The sequence below is a fragment of the Lepisosteus platostomus genome, chromosome 1 (assembly GCF_059453375.1).
Source record: "Lepisosteus platostomus isolate fLepPlt1 chromosome 1, fLepPlt1.hap1, whole genome shotgun sequence".
NCBI lineage: Eukaryota > Metazoa > Chordata > Actinopteri > Semionotiformes > Lepisosteidae > Lepisosteus > Lepisosteus platostomus.
Window position 1 is genome coordinate 10,380,834 of NC_142611.1, and position 19,669 is coordinate 10,400,502.

A 19,669-nucleotide genomic window follows, 5' to 3' on the forward strand; every position below is an offset into this window, starting at 1 on the left:
CAAATTGTCGACCCAAGTTACACTTCCTCCTCCAGCCTATGGTTTCTCCTCATCATCATCCACATCAGCCAGTCCAGCAAGGGCATGGAGATCCTACCACGGCCATGTACTGTATACTACCATTTACACAGACCGAAACAAGTAGTGTAGACCCATTCAACCACTTAACAGCCAGCATCAGTTTCAAAAATTGCTCTTTATCCAAAACGCTGGGCAATTCTTAACATTCCCTGCCCACAACGCAACTGATAGCACCGTTAATAAACACACAAAGTGGATATTGTTAATATTTAAAATCTTGCACTGTTAAAATCGGTAGCCCTTTCGAAACGATTTACAAGAAAGTGTGTTAACTATCGCTTCATAGTGAGGCCTTGTCTTTAACAGTGTTTGAATAGATGGAATGTATCAAACGCAATTCTCTTAATAAATTAGTAACGCCGGTGGACGTAGGTTGCCAGTACTTATGTCCGCATTTACACAGATACATGTCTCGGTGGGCTCTCGCAAAACTGATGGAGCAATGAGAATCTTACATCCAGCAGCGCCCAACGCCGCCATCGCTCGGCTACCAGGGGCGCTGCAGCCCGGAGCAGAGTTCACGGTGACGTCACCCCCAACAAGGGCTGCCTGCCGACGTGGCGGAGACGAGGGAGGGGAGGAAGGAGAGTGGACCAGCCGGCTGACAGCGCGACGGGTGAGATACTGAACTATTTCAAAATTAATGCTTGCGTTTTAATCGCGTTGAAAACAGGTGCCACGAATTCTGGGCACTTGAAAAAGGCTACGTTATTAAAAACGAGTCATTAAACATACAATGACTGCGTAGCTGATGACTAAAGTCTTGTGGGGGAAAAAAAGGGTTTTCTTTTCTCTAAAGTTAATTGTGCAGATTTTCTCCAATAAGCTGGTAAAGGTACAATAAAGTATCAGTACAAATTGTCATAAACGTTTGAGAGAGTTTTAGTGCAAATTATATATTTTACATAAATAACAGCTAAAAAACAGCTCTTTCCCTGTAAAATTCACAGCATTCAAGCATTATTAATGTGAGCAATTAAGATAAATGAAGGCTATCGGTTTTTATTTCTTTTTTCTTCTAATGCATTCGTTATACAAACTTCTCCCTTTATAAATTCAGAATACTAATGTACTTTTTAAAGTTTACCATCTACAGTACTGGCGTTTGAAACGAAACAGCCACACGATGTCACTCTTTAGGCGTGTGTAAAACTGAATCGACTTGAAAGGGCTTTTGTGTTGGACTTTTTACTTCATTGCTTAAGTGAGTCGTAGAAAACAAAGTTATCATTGTGAACTCCTCCCGTACTCTGAAAACGTCAAGAAAACATCAAGATCTGTAATTTAGTGGGCTTAGAGCACATAGAAATCGATCCTTTTTTTAATAAATAAACTTTTTTTACAGTATGTAATGAAAACTACATTGACATGTTTGCAAGTGCATTTGGGGACTTTTCTTGGCGTATGAAATTCTCCTCTTTCATCTTTTTGTCAGATGTGGTTTCATCCTCATTCGTGAATCATTATTCCGCCTACTCTGTGACAGAAAAAGATATGGCAAAATGTGACATTCTGACAACTGCATATGACTTTTTGCGTACTGTTGCCTTTTTGTTTTCCTCACCCCCTTGCTATCTTAAAAGCACCTCATTTGTGGCACGCAAAAGTCTGTGACAGACAATTCGTAACAAGAGATGTAACAGCCTTTGGCAAAAAAGATCGGTGAGGCTTGTCCATTGATCTATTGTCTTGCCATATGTGGAGCTGTTTAATGATGAGAAATGCAGCACAGATGCATTATAACTGATCTTAACTTGTTATTTATTACATTTTTGTATTCAATTTGTGCAGTTTCCAGTGTCAGTCATTGAAATAGCTAATGGCCGGCTCTTAACCATTGTTCAGTGTCATAAAGATCAATTTAGGTTGCAGTGTTGGTGAATGTGGGCCGCAGCAGGGTCCAGACTGGGTCTGTTCTGATGTCCCTGTGTTCCAACCACAGAAGCACAATGTCACAGGGAGGGGTGGGTGGCAGCAACGCTGCTGAACTTGGACAGCCTCTCCTGGATCCTCACACGGACGCCGCGTCCTGTCCGAAAGCCACCGACTCGCCGGAAGAGTCTTCGGGACGGCCGACGGAGGCTCCGGGACACACAGAGAGTGAGAGGCCAGACCGCCAGGCCAGTGCGGGAGGCGCTGGGAGGGAGGGGCCCAGCAGTGGCGTTGCCGAGCCCCCAGTGGAGGAGGGAGTGCAGACCTCAGAGTGCGCTGCCGGAGACGGTGTCCCGAGCTCAGCTCTGATGGGGGAGGAAGGAGATGGCGGCCAGCCCTCAGAGTGTCACGAGTCAGTGAGTCTGGAGCCGGACACGGCCGGAGACCACGCGGGACCTGAGGGGGACAGTGAGCAGGTAGTGTTGTCTTTGCCGCGTCGCACACTCGGGGGCTGAAATCCACAAATGAGCTTTTCGCTTTCTTCCCAGCACTTGCTGTCACAGATTTTGGTCCGTGAATTAGGGAAGACGGCTGTGTGGAGACCTAGGCCTCTTAGCCGGAACAGTTAAGAAGGATACACAATGTTACGTTGTCCAAAAGTAGTCCAACACTATCAATGGCATGAAAAGAGCTTATCAATGAAAAGAAATGAATGCATTCCATTACAGTGCTAAGTGACCTACTGTGGGCGGAGCGGTGGCTCTGTGGCTAAGGATCTGCGCCTGTGACTGGAAGGTTGCCGGTTCATATCCCGCGGCCGGCAGAGGAATCCTACTCCGTTGAGCCCCTGAGCAAGGCCCTTAACCCCAACTGCTCCAGGGGCGCCGTACAATGGCTGACCCTGCGCTCTGACCCCAAGCTTCTCTCCCTGTCTGTGTGTCTGTGTCTCCATGGAGTAAAGCTGGGGTATGCGAAAAGACACATTCCTAATGCAAGAAATTGTATAGGGCTAATAAAGAAACATTACATTACATTATTACACAGGAAGTCTGTTTTTATTTGTTTGAAAGATTTAACATGACATTTTATCCGCTAGATCAGAATATCCAAACTATCCATGTTTTTGTGATGCCAACTGCCAATTGCTGAGAAGAACCAATGGACAGGAAAGAAATTGGTAGCGTCAGTTCTGTTGTTTTCACTTCTGCATCATTAGTAACTTTGAGTTACAGAACGGGCAAGAAAACGATCATTGTTATTTCATAGCTGGTCAGGATACCGAATATGTCGATTATCTACTGTTATTTCCCAGGAGTCTTCCAGACAGCTAGCTCATTCTTCAGAATCTGACAAATGCGACCTCTTGCCCAAAATTCCTGCACCTCATTCCCAGTCATTGTGGGATTCCCTGTGACTTGCTCTCATCAGAATTTAGCATAAATCTTTCATAATGTGAAACTCTTAACACCCCTCGAATGTCGCACGCCTGTGTCTCTTCATGGTTTGATACAAGCACTGGCGGCTGTCCGTACAACACTCGAGCTTTCGTGCTTTAACGCTGGGCCTGAAAGCCTGCTCTGGGATAGCGCAGCAGAGGTGATCTCTCCTGCTTCGTTCACACAGGAGTCCTCCTCCCCCGGGACGGCCAAGAGTTGGGGCGGCTGGGGATCGTGGGGGAAGTCTCTCTTGACCAGCGCCACCTCTACCGTGGGTAAGTCTGCCAACAGGTCTGCCATTCAGAATCACAGAAGTGAAAACCGGCAGTTCAAAGGGTCACTTAGGGAGGGAAGGGAGCTTAGCATGGAGTTAGAATCTGTGCATGGGCTTAAGCACCTTATATTGTTAGAGTTAGATCAAGTAGGGAGCTGCCTCAGCATGCGTAGGCTGCAAAGGAACAAGTAAAGGTTTATTCCTTGCCGAAAAGAGAAGAAAAGACACACAACATTTCCACAGCCCGAATGGTGTGTTTCTTTACTTCTCTTTTCAGCACGGAATAAACCTTAACTTGTACCATTACATTGTTAGAGTATATCATGATGTCTGTAGTGTTAAGCGGATTTGTAGCGCACGCTTCCTCCCAGAAGTCTTGCTGGTTCAGTATTGATTAAAGGTCAATGATACGCAATAGATTGTTTATCGGGCAGCACACGCCCTCAAGAGCTGTACAGCTCACCTTGGATGAAGGCACACATTTCACATGCAGTATGAGACGGTTTCCTCGGCTGCACTGTAGCGTATTGTTAAAGAAGAGATGTCTGTATGTTATTGGACTGGAGGTTGTCGGACTGAAGGCGTGCGAGGAATGTTGCCTTCAATGACTGTTCTCTCCGTGGCTGAGATGTTTGGAATAGTCATGTGCAATTTCCAAACATTTTAGCCATCCATCTGCTTTCCAACCACTTCATCCAGTCCAGGGTTGTGGGGGAGCCAGACCCTAACCCAGCAAGCAACGGGAGCAAGGCAGGATACCACGCAGGACACACATACACACTCGATCCCTGGCCGTTTTTCCCAGTGGCCAGTAAACATCCCAGTACTGTATGTCTTTGGACTGTGGGAGCACACTGGAGCACCTGGTGAAAACCCACACCAGAATCCAGGAATCGAACCCAGGGCCCTAGTGCTGAGGCAGCATTGCTAGCCACTGTGCCACTGCCCTGCCAAACCTTTTAATGACACTGAAAAGATGAAGACTTTTGACAGTCAGTCGTAGTTTGTACACAGAAGGCAGAGACAAACATTTTTAAAAAATTCAAATTTGAAACTTTCAAACTCGCAAAATTATACACTGTATACTTGTATGTAAAAAAGCCCAATGTCGGAAAATATGTACATGTCACAGTAAAAGGTTTTTTCGTGATATTGGAAACTTCAAAGGCTGGAGGGAATTGGTTGATGTTTGAAGGCGCTCAGTGGGTGAGGAATATTTTTATTGAGAGGCAGCACCTTCACAGCAGGGCTTTTATTTTTAGACTGTTTTTTATACCTTTTCTTGTGTTTTAGAAAGGATTTCCAGAAATGTATTCTAATTTGTAAAGGGTACATTTTTATTACATACTGTACACTGTATGATATTCTGTTGTTCAGTTAATAATCTTCTAGATCATTCTTCTTCCTGTTCTCTTGTTTTCTTCTCCTTTTTGAATATTCTCCTGACACATTTCAGTAAGTAAAACTGGATAGAGCAACACATCAATTTCAAAACCTCTTGTTTTTCTTTCTCTCCAATGGAAGTAATTTACATAGAGTCAGGCCATACAGTACATTTAGGTTCATTACAAGTAGCTCATAAACTAACCTCAGCTACGAGCAAAATTTCAGACTGGCTTTCAAATTCATGCCTTTCATTAAATGTAAGTAAGACAGTCTGTAATTCTCTATCAAAAAGAAGAAGGCACATCATCCTAATACTGTTGTAAATGATGAGCATTTTAAAGTTGTCTCATTTTAAATTTCTTGGGATTATTGATTCAAATCTTACATTCAAGAACAGTGTGAAAAAGGTTGTAAATATGGTTAGATACAATCTCACAAATTTCAGATTTTCTTTGCAAATAACTAACTATAGATGCAGCTAATATATACAGTATATACAGTACATTCAGTGAACTTATCACATTTTTCTTCTATAACAAGCTGGTCCCAAGCAGGAAAAAAACCCAGATACATTGTACGAGAAAATACCGAAAGTTCTGGACAAGAAACCAACACACTATTATCACTGCAACATAATTAAGAAGTGTAACCTACTATCCTGTGAAAATTTCATGTACTTTGCAGGTGTCTGTCTGTTTGATAGAATCATAAATAATCTTCTAGTTTCCCTCCTTTAAAAGGTTTTCTATCAGCCTGATGTGACAATATTAGAAACACAAGAGCCTTTACTAGAGGTGATTGTTCGTTGCAGTACAGAGCTACTAAATTTGGAGAATCAGCATTTACAGTTAGAGCATCCAGCTTCTGGAATACAGTTCTAGCATTAGACAACCATCTAATTACATTACATTTAAAACTGAAGTGAAATATTGGCTTAAAGTAAATCAATCTTGTAATAATTAATCTTCTGATGTCTCTTAATAACTAACATGCTGTCCATCTTGTCAGATGTGAAACTTTAGATATATCTATTAATTTAACATGCTGTTATTTTGTGCACTTTACTATTTGTAATATCTACTGTACATTACCATATGATGCTGTGTGTCTTAATTTTTGTGTTTTTATATGTCTATGTTTTGTATCTTGGATGTTGTGTCCTGACCAAGGGCTTCAGATGTAAATGAGCTTTTTAGCTAGCTCTGGTGCAGCTCAAGAGCTGTGCCCTGTCCCTGTTTAATAAGCCTAACTAGACAGTCTGTTTACCCAAAAGTAACCTTTGTGAATGTAGCAGTAAGAGTTAACAGAAGGTAACATTATTGCTCCTATTTGCTCCTTTGCTGTGGTTCAGATACTATGAAGCATTCATACTGTATGTATCTAGACACACGCATGCACATGCATGCTATCACTGTAAAGATTCTCCTGTACTGTTCAGGCCAAGGACTCAGTGCTGTGAAGGAAAAGGCAGGAGTCACTTTAAGAATACACAGGACGTCTGGGTCAGAGGAGCCCAAGGATGCAGGGTCTCCCGTTGAAGAAGCCACAGGTATTCCCGAAAGCTGTCTACAGCAGCGTATTGCCCCCAGACCGCACGGGCGAATACGCATAGAATAAAAATAGAAAAACACTTTCAAACGCAGCTCAAAGCAACTGCAAATGGAGGATAAAAAAGTGCCTCTTTTGAGCTAGTCCGTTTTCTATCAAAACAAAATATTAACTGTACAGCAGGGGCGTAGCCACGGGTGGGCCTGGGCGGCTGATTGATACCAGGCCTACCCAATCAGTCCAAAGTAATTTAAGATGTTTTTCCCCTTGTTTGCGTTATGTGTTTTTAATGTTACGTGTTAGATTTTTTTCATCATGTGTGATTTGCTATTGGCTCGCTGTATCTTTTGTGACCAATAAGAAAATTATGTAAATGCAGTGGGGAGGTGCATGCGTAGCCGTAGCCTAATGGGCTATCGTTGTTGTCAGACGCTCTTGGAGTTATCTAGCGCCAGGTTTTTTGGTTTATTAGCCAACATGGCAAAAAAAATGCATTTATCTACATTTTTCAAAAAGCCGCCGGTAGATAATCAGACCAGGCCCGAAACAAATAAGACACATGAGATGCTACAGGCATCTTGGGTTTTAAGGAGTACAGCCTGGCTTCCCGAATACAAGTGTTTCTGAAACGCAAGGGACAGTGCACGCGTTTGCTTGTAGCAGCTCGATACATGCTCGACCTGTAGGAGTTGAGCACGAAGAGGTTCTGAAATTTCTCCTATAAACAAATTACAAGCTTTGGAATGCATGAATAACATTAAGATAACATTGACGGATAGATGCGAGTGTGCATTTTACAGATAACATTGCAGATCGACTCCAAATGCCCTGCAGAATTTTTATGTGAGCGACGTTTACAGAGCTAAAATACATCCAAAGTGTGTATTTGACGCTTTTATTAGCAGACCATTCTTGCAATTAAAGGTACGATTAATTGGTTAGCACTGTAATGCGACTATAACAATTCAGTGTTATATTCAGGTACTGTATGTATATCCTGTATTTGTTCTTCTGGTGACACTGTTCAAAAGTAAGGAATATACGCCGTGTTGAAGAAGAGTCACGATCACTTCACCTTTAAAGAGAAATGTTTGGATAAAGAGAAATAATGTCATTATCTTTGTTTTTATTATCGATCAATTTTCTGACCACCTTTTCCACTATAATTATGTTCTTGGTTATCTGTTCTGTTGACGATAGAGGTTTGCGAATGGCCGACAGACTCTTCTCCCTCTTCCCTGTCCTCTGGCTCACGTGGGGTTCTGTCCACCATCACCAATGCTGTTCAGAACACAGTAAGTCAGAGCAAACTTACTGTGGATTCCTATGGTTTCACCTAGGGGCGGGCGGTATAACCAGTATAGACTGTTGACCGGTAGAAATACAGTATGTGCCGCGATATGGATTTGGCTATACCATTTATACCAGTTGAGAATGGATTTTGATGTTAACATAAATTGCGCCGCCAGCATCGTCGCAAAACAATTCTGAAAATGTTCATCTTGCTGATATTTTTGGAAATCTGAGAGGTTCAGAATTATTGATCTTCGGTGGTTCAGACCCTTTCCAGTCCAGCTTTCCAGTCCCGCACAGAGCCACTTCCTTGATTTTTCTGGACTAGTCAGCTGATTATCGAAACAGAAGTTATCTGTTGTGCAGTGCAGCAAAGAAATTGATGCAAAAGGTTTTTATTTTACATTGACTGCTTTGCCTCATCACATATACTTGGTACAGAAGGTTCATTAAAAAAATCAATTGTAATCGCTAAGAATCTCACCTCTTCAGCTGGCATACAAGCACACAAGGGATCCTGTTGTCAGGACCTCGGTTTAATGTCCCGTTTAAAAGATCACAGCTGCAACTGCAGTCTCCACGGTTTTCATACTGGGGCTTGGGGATTTGGAGATTTGGAGGCCCACAGAGTTCAAAGTGCCAGGCTTTGATCCACAAACACCTCTCACAGCAGCAACCTCGATCTGCAATGTCAATTCTGAGAAGTTCATTAACATTAGTACTTGGTAGTATTTCAGCTCCAGTAGCTGGAGATCAAATGAATCAAGTGTTCAGCTTTTCCACACAGGCAACAGGTTGACTTAGGAGTTGCAAAAGCAGTCATGTTCCTCTGAGCTGATATCGATGAAACGAAGACTGGAGCACTGCCCCAGTGGTAGAACCTGCATTTGGAGAGGGAATTCTGCATTCTCCAGTTTTTGAATATTGTATTTTGAAGAATGAAGTCAGTGTTCTTAATTGTGAGAGCTGTTTGTTTTTTTCTTGCAGGGTAAGTCGGTCATAACTGGGGGTCTGGATGCGCTGGAATTTATTGGTAGGAAGACAATGAATGTCCTTGCAGAGAGTGACCCTGGCTTTAAGAAGACCAAAATATTAATGCAGAGGACTGTTTCTCTCTCACAGGTATATTATGGTTGCATAACAACACATGCATAAGTTGCTCATATGGTATGTTGCAATTAGACGAAGAAGAAATGACTATCACAGTAAGAAGTGTTTAGATTGACAAATTACCTTAATAGCTATCTGCATTTTGTTATTTGAAAAATTATTTTCTTATTATTTTCACAATGTTGACAGTGGTTAGGGTTCTGGACTCCAAACGGAAGGGTTGTGGGTTCAAATCCCTTTCAAGAGAATACTGTTGTCCCCCGGATCATGGTACTTCCCTCAAGTTGTTCCACTAAAATATCCAGCTACGTAAAACTAGGTCACTCTGGGGGGGAAAAGCATCAGCTTAGTAAATAGGTAGATAAGCCCAAGTGGTACAGAAGCTAAACAGCAAGGTCACAAGTGACTGAAATTCCCTGAACAGCCATAAGCCAGTGGCATCCAACGGTCTTCTTCCATTTGATGGTGCAGGTGTGAAGCAGGCAGGACTGTGAGTCTCGGTTTGCCCTGTTTGTCTAGATGCTGCGGGAAGCTAAAGAGAAAGAGAGGCAGAGGATGAGCAGCCAACTGGTGACTGAGCCCACAGCCCACTACGGAATTCTGTTTGACGACTTCCAGGGACTGTCGCATCTGGAGGCGCTGGAGATCCTCTCCAACGAAAGTGAGGCAAAGGCAAGTGCTCTGTGCGGAGATGTTGTTATAAAATGTGAGAGGCTTCAAAAGGTCGTTGGTGGCATAACATTCTCATGTGCTAAAGCAGTGTACAAACTGAGCATTCACCTGCCTTTATGTAAAAATATATATACACTTGTGTTCTCTTTTGAATTTACTGCCATTCTGGTTCAGAAGACGATGAATCAATTCCCAATGAGATATTCCGTCAATGTTTTTCTTGTCAACCTAACAAGTTGTTAACCACATTGCTTACTCTCCACATTTATGCCCATGTCACGACCATTGGAGTGTGTGTCCTCACCTATAGTTTTACCATTGCTTTGCTACCCATGTCAAATATAGGACTGAAGATAGCAAACGTCAATCAAATGCAAACTCCAATCAGTATGATTTTGTTTTCTGTCTGCATTACTATTTGTTGTGAAAATTGTATAACCGGAAAGATTTATATATCGATAATGTAAATACTTAAATCTTCCACTCCATTGGCACCCCTTAAATGTGAGGGCCTCAGTGTAATTGTACCACCGATGTCTCCACTACTGGGAACAAACCTCGTCTTGCATCTTCTGTTGCGCTGGGATCTGTACGTAATCCTTCTTGTTTTCTCTGAACCTCCGTTTGCAGGTTCAGGCAATCTTAATGTCCTTAGAGGAAGACGAGTTGGACTCTTTAAAGAAGGATCTGATTGCTATTAAGGACATCTTCTTGGAGAAGGACTTTGATAACGAAGAGGAAGAAGAAAAGGGTAAGTGTTATTTGCCCTGAATCTTGTTGTGGAATTGTATTTGTTTCTTTCAAAACTGCACGTGGAGCGGGTTTCATGAGGTTCAAGGGGGGAGCTCCCTCAGTGTCTGTTGGCTGCGAAGGAACATGTGAAGTTCAGGGCTGCACAGGAAAGTAGGAAAAAACTCTGGCTGCTGAGTTATCTTCAGGAGTGAGGTGCTCACACCCAAAAATAGAAGGAAGGAACACAATGTTTGTCTTTCTGCTTTGCAGTGCGGATTTTACTTGTTTCCCTTTGTGATGTTTGATGAATACTGTGCATTGGCTTATATTATCACAATGTAGTCCGTAAGGAATTCTCCAGCTTGGTTTTCATATTTGTACAGGGAATGAGACCATCAGCTGATTATTACAGTTCTCCCGAGCTGAGCACTGCTGTCTGACAGTGCACAGCCTCCATTTCATGTCCTTTTTTGTATTTCTTAAAACGAATATTAGTACAAAATCATTAATATGGTGCCTCTTAGTCTTTTACCCAGGTATGGTTTTTCCTGGGAAAAACTAAGGTTGCTGCTGAAAGAGGTGTTAGTGGGGCCAGCAGGGGGCGCTCACCCTGCGGCTCATGTGGGTCCTAATGCCCCAGTGTAGTGACGGGGACACTATACTGTAAACGGGCGCCGTCCTTTGGATGAGACGTAAAACCGAGGTCCTGACTCTCTGTGGTCATTAAAAATCCCAGGGTGTGTCTCGAAAAGAGTAGGGGTGTAACCCCGGCGTCCTGGCCAAATTTCCCATCAGCCTTTATCAATCATGGCCTCCTAACAATCCCCCTCTATAAATTGGCTTCATTACTCTGCTCTCCTCCCCACTGATCGCTGATGTGTGGTGAGCGTTCTGGCGCACTATGGCTGCCGTCGCATCATCCATGTGGATGCTGCACATTGGTGGTGGTGGAGGGGAGTCCCCATTACCTGTAAAGCACTTTGAGTGGAGTGTCCAGAAAAGCGCTATATAAGTGTAAGCTATTATTATTATTATTATTATTATTATTATTTTATCTGCAGTCAGTTCCCTTTTATTTTCTTATCTTAAGATTTCAGGTTGAAGTATTTCCTTGCGAAACATCTATTACTGCACTGTTGTGCTATGTAAGGGAATCTTTTTACATGGTGTAAATGGTTTTAGCTGGGACGGGTGTGGATTAATTATTTTTCAATGTGTGTTTTTCATGCCTACAGGTGGCGCAGGAGAAGAGTTTGTCAGTGTTCTCACTGAGCTGCTCTTTGAGTTACATGTTGCTGCCACTCCTGATAAACTCAACAAGGTAAAGTCAGAGAGTATAGTTTGCGCCATCAATCAGATAATATCAGGATTTCATTGCAGTGTTACTATTATACTTGTCACAGAATATGGGGTAGACTTACAGGAATAATAAATACAGGAATCATATGTGGCTTACACTGTGTGTAACTATATTATACTGTATGCGGTGCTTCAGATACAGATAAAAAACTATTAACTGAACATCAAAAGAAATATCATTGTGTTCCTGTCACAAATTTTGGAGTTTTGTCATTGCTGTGATTGATTGCTAATTACTCACAGCACTTGAGTTATTTTGTTGCATAAGCATTAAATGACTTTGTTAGTGAGTTGATTAAACACAGGTGATGAGTAATTTAACCTGTAGATTGTCAAGCTTGGGAAAGTGAAAACTAAGTATAATAAATATATGAAAAGGCTCCCCTTATCAAGAGATGCCTTGGTGCCATTTATGTATTGAGAAATCAGACAGGATCCCCCAAGGCAGCATCTGCAACCTTGTGCAAAGCACGTGTTTCAGATATACAGCTTTTATTGCTTCCATCAGTGGTCTGTTAGCCTGTGTCTTTCAATGTAGGCTTTGTGTTGATCAGCCCAGTTGATGACAATATTTGATCAACATAATGAATTTACCATTGTCATGTCTGTTCAATAAAATATTAGTCAATCCATTACAAAAAACGTATGAGCATTTTCCTGATAATAACTTCGTGAATTCATTGAATTTTTAAGTGAGACGTTTCTTTTGATGCTCAACATTGATAGCCAAACCCTGCTTCAGTCTTATTAAGGCAAGTGCTTGTCATAAAAGTGACAGTACGTATCCATGAATGTCCTCTGGTATTACTTCAAGGCACAAAAAAGAGCTCATGACTGGATAAAAGAAGTAGAACCTTCCAAAGACGAACCTTCTGTGACGGAAGAAGAAGAAAGAAAAGATATTGGGACTGAAGAACAGGGAGAAGACGACCATCCGGAGGACAGCAGTGTGAAGTCAGTGGAGGTGAGGATATATTTCAAAGTAGAGATTCACCCAGAGCACGGTGAGTTGGCAGGTAAGATCAAATAAAAAGGTTGTGCAGTATAGTTTGCACCATCATGCTACATCTGTTACATTTTTAAAGATTAAAGCTATACAATAAAGTTCCTCCAGAATCACAGAAAGGAAGCATACTGTACAGTAAAAGCCATAGTAGTGTCAGCATATGATGAGACATCAGCAAGCCTCAAGTGATTTATGAGTTTGAGAACAAGCCGAATGGGATTGTGGATGAGGCTGCCAAAGAACCTAGTCTGGACACTGAAGATTTTAAAGGGGAACTGCAGTCCCAGTTTCTCAGACCGGTTATTAAATCTCAGTAACAAAATAAATTAATTGATGTTGTAGAATAATTTTACAAATTCCGAATTCAAATTCGCAAACTCTTATTTGAGTTCCCACAAAACTGCAATGTGGTGCAGCCCTTCCTGCTCACTAGTCCCTGTGATTAATGTAATGCGATAATTCGAGCAAATAAGTACAGGTTCTGCAGTAGTCATTTCACTGCAGAAATGTTCCAATGTGATCTGCATGCAGAGTTAACAAGTAAGCAGTTTTGTTGGCAAAACCATCTCGAAATCGAGAGCAATATTTCTGTTGGATTAAAAGAGGTGTATTCACAATCCTGCTTGTTTACAGTGTAATATGGCTACATCATGTCACAGGACGTTTTGATGCCTCATTCTCAATTGCACCTACCTGGAAATTCTGTCTATTTTGTGGTGTGAATTGCAGGTTTTGCAAGTTATTGTGTACATTTTCCTTTTGTTGTGGTTTGAAATGCCCTCATAAAAATAGCATTGTCAACCCCGTCACCTTGTCCCTGTGCTGCAGGATATCTACACGTCTTCAGTTAAGAGCCTGGCAGAGGTGACAGCCCGCAGTATCGAGCAGCTCCACAAGGTTGCAGAACTGATTCTCCATGGACAAGAGGTGGAGAAGTCAGGCAGAGACCAGGCCCACATCCTGACCAAGTGAGAGCGGAGTCTGTCCGGCATGACTGTAGTGTTACTTTTCATTTAGTTTGATCATCAGTGGTTTCCCAGGTCAACAGCCTTTTGCAACTCTAGCTTTGTGTATAAGGGTCTGGGGTTGTACACCTCTTCTGAAAAGGGGTGTTTGAAGGAAAACTTATTTATATAAGAAATAAAAGACACTCCTGGAAATATATAGGGTTTATCTGCTCAATTAACCACTCTTACTCTACAATCTTGTGCCTCAGCAGATGTTTCTTGTATGTAAGTGATTGATTATCTACAAACGTTGTTGTATTACCACTCTATGTTTTGTTTATGCAGTATATCTTAGTTTTTTGCTTGAAAGATTTTTTTACAATTTCTTGATTAGAAGTTTTGTCAAAGTACTTTACTGTGGAGGGGACCCGCCTGATGCATCAATGTGTTCTACCCTCCTTGGTGATGTGCGGCAGCAGCCTCACAGACTACACAGCAGGACAGCTGGAGAAATTACGTCTCCAACTGAGTTGAAAGGATACAGTTAGGCAGGCAAGATTGAAGCCCAAAGAGAAATGTAGCCAGGATGTAAGGGGTAGCACCCCTGCTCATACAGACAGTGCCATGTGCTCTTTAATGACCTTTGTGTAGAGTCTTCCTTCAACAGATCGCGTTTCCTACCTCACCGTGTCCCCAGTCATTGGGGTGGGTTTGAAATTCTGCTCACGAAGAAAAGAGTGCCCCCTAATGGCCAACCAACATTGTTCATGTCAGCAGCCTAGTGATGTACTGGGATACCTACCCAGAACCTTGATACTGTCCTTGCTTATATCATGAGATTTGGAAAGTTCCAGCTAGGAGATGCTTTTAACACCGCTGTTAAAAGACCTGCAGAAATCCTAAGAATCTGCAAGATTTTTAACAGCTGTGTTATCACTTAGTCATCCCTGTTTGTTGAATCCATTGTGAACCAAAAAAGTGTATTTTGGGGTATACAGCAAGTATAACAATGAAATGGAATGTAATATACAAATATAATATATAGTGTATATGATCTGCAATTGATTAACTTTCCATGAAGGGAATATCAGGTTTGTAATTATGGTTATACAGTTAGTACAAAAGTTTGGGCACCTCTGGTTAAGTTGTATGCTTCAGTGAATCTCTAAGTGAAGAAGTTGACACAACTTCTACATGGTACCCTAAAAGGAAGTCCACTGATCATAAAAACCAGTGCAGAATGTCTAAGATGTTTGCATTGGAGGTGCACATTTAGATAATTGTTTTGTGTCTTTGTCAGGCTGACGAGTGCCATGTGCAGGGAGGTACGCTGTCTGTCTAAGAAGTTCACAGACACGCTGGTGGCCGCAGGGGTAAGAACTGGACTAAATCATCTCTGTTTTACCCAGAGATGATCTGACAGGCAGGTCTGTTGAGTAAACAGTGAGCACATCTGCAGATATCCTCACTCCCGTATTTCAAGACTGACTGACTGTGAACATGGATATCGGTCAGACGTCTCCTATGTGCTGTGATCAAGGTCAAGCAGCCCCAAGCCGAATCTCAAGTCTAGATCTTCAGACACATTCAGGGAATTCAACCATAGCTTGTATACGGTCTGGTTAAACACACTGGAATTTTAAAGACCTCTATTATTGAATCCACTTGTCAATATATAATTTATCCAGGATTTAGGAGGAATACCAGTGGTGCGTTTCTGTAAAGCATACAGTATGTAAGTTTAATCTTTTCCAGCAGAGTGAATAGAACCAGTATTGTATGTATTGTAAGGTTTTTCAGTTTCAATTCACAATTACAAGTATCTTTTTTTTTTCCTTTACCGTCTATTATGCTACATTGGTTTAACATTTAGTAATAATTCTGGCTGTTTTGCCTAGGAGGATCTGTGGGTTTTTCTGTAATTTACAGTAGAGAATACAGTGAAACACTAACAGATTGGATTAAAACAGGAGCTGTTAGCTTTGGGACAGGTATTAAACTACCACAGGAAAGACATCACACATTTCAGGGGTGTTTTATTAAGATAAATTACCTTGTATCCCCTTAGGTGTTAAACTTAAAAAATTGAAGCACTGAAGGTTTATTAGATTTCGATGGTTGAGCTATAATATTTCACCATTGAACATTGTTGTGTGAGTATTGGCCTCAAAGGGTTTTCTGATACAAAAATGCTACAAGACAACAACATTTGATGGTGGTTTCTTTAAGATAAGGATATTATAACCTCCTGTTATGAGGGAAACAACTTTAACCTTCACCATTTCTTAAGATACTGACAGTAACAGTCTGATTCATAAAAGATTTTGTGTTCCGTTCCAGACTCTTTCTGTCAGTACTGGATATGGATACATGGATAACTGTATTTTTAATACTGTCACCCTTTGTTTTTTAATGACTGCAGAGCAAGAGGAAGGCTGAAGAGCTGAACCCCATGGTGAACAGTGTTTTGTTAGAGGTAAGTCAGCCAGGCATGTAGTGGACTCAGTCTCTTTGATGGATTGTGCTCTTAAAATAATGAGCAGCCCTCTGACTTCTGACTGGTAGATTATTCCAACCAGGTAACATTTTAATTGAATTTTCTCAAGAGTTTCCCAGTTACACTAGTAGCACGGTGACGTTTTATACCACTGTTATCATTGTCAGTAGGAGTAGCATCTTTCTAACCACTGCTAGATGAATGATAATATAGCACTTAATACATTTTGGACAACCCCTGTATAAAAGCTTTATATGGCCAGGTACATCAGTAATAATTAACACATAACCTTCATGCTCCACTAGTATGGCATATACAGTACTATTATTAGTATGGCAGTGTCACTCAGCAAGATGTTTTTCAATAATAATGGAGTAAGACATGCATAACAGTATCTCCTATTCCAAAGTGGAGCAGAAGTTGCCTCAAGTGATTTTCCTGCTATAAATGACCAGTGTTCTTAACTGAACAAATTGAAATTACTTTCCAGACTGAACAATAAGTATAGTGTTTCTAATCTTTTTTTAAAAGGCTTATCCTGGACAACGTTGGAGACCCCTGTACTAAGTGTTCATTTTAAAAAAAATTAGATGCAATTCGTGTAAAAAATGAATTCAAAGCTAAAAATAAACCTATGTGTGAAGTTCCATTAATAATTCAATTTTTGTCATCAAATACAAATGATATTCCAGGCATTGTGTGGGTGTACATTCTCAATATCCCTGACAGAATTTTATTTTGTTTTTCAATGAAAACTTTTTTGAAGACAAAAACAAGCATTTCAAAATGTATGTCAGGGAAGCTTTTCCTCATTGCTACATTAAATTCATTATATTAAATGAATTGCATGTTTATCACATGAAAGTTCTCAGTCAAAGTTATGTAAGTCTTTTCAGTGTTCCATATTTAGCACTTTGTAAACCTTTCTCAAAAATGTCCTGTTTGTTTTTTGCAGGGATCAAACAGCACCACCTACATTCAAAATGCGTTTCAGCTGCTTCTTCCAGTGTTGCAGGTCTCCCATATACAGATGACAAAAACCAAGCCAGACACAGACCTCTAGGTTTCCTGGACTTGTGCGAAAATATGCCTGTTCCACTACTTTTAACTCATGGGAGTTAAAACTGATATAAAGATTAAAGCATCTGAGCTGCTGCTTAGTTTTAAATAGAATTAACATGTAATTAACTTGTCATTGTAAACATGAAAAAGTACTGAAAAAATACCTGTGTCCTAAAATACACTAAAGTTTACGGCTTGAAAGTAATTAATTTAAGAATATTTGGAACACTCTGGCAGTGTGTTGTCAAAGTTGCTGTTTATTAACACCGTTTATGAGAAGATTGAAGACAAGCTGGCAGTTGGTAAATTAGTGCATTACTTGTTAATTGTTCCTAAGCAATTAATGAGTTTGATAAACAGTCTCGTGGAAAGCTTAAAGGGATGAAAACAAAGCATGATCTTGTAGGTTGAAAAATGTCTTTTCACCTGTGAAGAATTTTGTCACATATTCCAAAATAGAGAATCTATGTGTGTTGTATATGGTGAATACCAAAGAGAGATCTTACCTGACTGATACAGGAGTACCTGAGTTGAACAAAGGACAAGGTTGGCACTGTGTGCGTCTGCCAGTTTTGCCACAAAATTTCATTCAGTAGTTTTTAAACGGAGACTTTTACACTGTTCTTTAATCTGTCCAACACTCTTTTCAAGCGGAGTCCATCTTCACATCACCCTGTCCATCAGTCAAAGGTGGCATCGATTTTTTTCTAGCTTGTGGGGGTGAACTGTGTTAATATACATAGTTTATGAATGTGCTTTTCCATTGTCCTGGCTGCCTTGCTTTGAGGTGTGTCAAAACCTCGGCAAGCAGGTAGAAGAGGACGAGCTTAGTATAGAAAGCCGGAGTGGAACCCAGGAAACTCTCGACGTTGATGTCTGGGTCGTCTTTAACCTGTCTGTCCCATCCTGTTTTAGGCCATTATCCTCCATCTTCCGGTTCTGCATTCCTGCCCATAGTGCAGGTACCCCTGTCACTCCTCTGGCCTCCACCTCGTGTACTGGTTCCAGTCCCTTCTCTTAACTAGCTAGTCCTCCAGTCTAGTGCCAAGCAGCCTCCCAGCCTGTGTTTCTGCATCATTTCTGTGCGCTGTAGTCATTAGGTTATCTGTGACAGGAGTGAATGACTGAGTTTGACATGTTGTACAATGTATTAACTAAGGGAAAGTAATGTAAAGGCTTATAATCATTTTGCTGCCTGTCCTTAAGTGCAGCAGCTAAATAGTTAAATGAAAATTATGAAGCACTGTAAAATGCTAAATTCTACACCACAAGAACTACACGTTAAAACTTCTGAAGAAGTTTAGAAGTATTTTGAATATTTAGAGAGGATATTTAGAATAGTCAGTTTCACACTTTGCACACTGACAGCTCTGTGTGTGACGGGGTGCCTCCTGTTCAGACCTGAATATATCTGTATTTATATTTATTTATGCCATGTGTTCACAATCTCTTTTGCTGAATTTTAAAAACGATATTTCTGAAACCCATTTGTTGAATTATATCTGCAGCAGCTCCTGGTCTTTAGGATTTGAACGCAGTTTTCATGTTCATAACAATGATGGGATCCTACTGTCGTCTTCGCTACAGTGAACTCCACAGTAGCTAAACAATATAAAGTAGTGTTTTTGCCTTTGGAAGTGGAGCTAGATTTCACTTCAAGTGAATTATATATTGAGAATTTGTAGATGATGATCTCAAGCTTGCACAGGGAAAAGAAACTATGAGTGGTCAGCGTCAATTTTCTGGTTCATGACAATTCAGACATCTTTATTGACTTAACCAGGAGGTTACTTAAACTTTTTTTTTATTTCCATTTCACTCACGTGATTAAGTTGTCTTGCTTTGCAGAATGTGTGGTTGAGCAAGAACAAAAGTCCTAACACTAAATCTTCCTAAACGTCTCGTGGATCCAACAAATAAAAGTTCAGAACTGTCTTTTTTTAATCAAACATTCCACTGGGAACAGCCAGTGCTGAGACACTCTTGTGTTTTATTTTGTACTTATACCTTCCCGTTTTCAGAAAACTACCATTCAAACTAAAATTTGTTAAATTAATATAATACTTAAGGGTTTAAAAAACAAGTCTGTAACCTATTCAAATCCTAAGAAATAAGGTAATGCTTTTGTCACTATGGGGTGTTGCAATGTACGAAATAAATATTTTCTGTCTTAAATAAAATCTAATGCAAGTCTTTGTATTAAGTAGTTAACATATGCTTAAGCTGTTATTGGTGTAGCAGAGTAATTCTGCTTTACAAACATTACACATTGTGTATATAATACATTAATACAGTATATGTAAAGGCATCCATTGTGTTTCTGAATGTAGTAAAAAGTTCAGTGCCAGGAAATGAAAAGAGCAGCTGTGGTCAATGTATAGTATGGGATCAATT

General features: G+C 40.8%; 1 protein-coding gene across 1 annotated transcript; it reads left to right on the plus strand.

The window, feature by feature from the left end:
• The first annotated feature begins 553 nt into the window (after positions 1 to 553).
• Positions 554 to 19,486, plus strand: fam114a1 (family with sequence similarity 114 member A1). The gene is made up of 14 exons (XM_088618884.1): positions 554 to 697; positions 2,024 to 2,429; positions 3,577 to 3,664; positions 6,488 to 6,598; positions 7,798 to 7,892; positions 8,878 to 9,012; positions 9,520 to 9,672; positions 10,303 to 10,423; positions 11,640 to 11,725; positions 12,578 to 12,727; positions 13,598 to 13,737; positions 15,017 to 15,089; positions 16,139 to 16,192; positions 17,169 to 19,486. Exons 2-14 carry the CDS (start codon positions 2,031 to 2,033, stop codon positions 17,274 to 17,276), a joined length of 1,713 nt encoding a protein of 570 aa, XP_088475010.1. The 5' UTR covers positions 554 to 697; positions 2,024 to 2,030; the 3' UTR covers positions 17,277 to 19,486.
• The last annotated feature ends 183 nt before the right edge of the window (positions 19,487 to 19,669 follow it).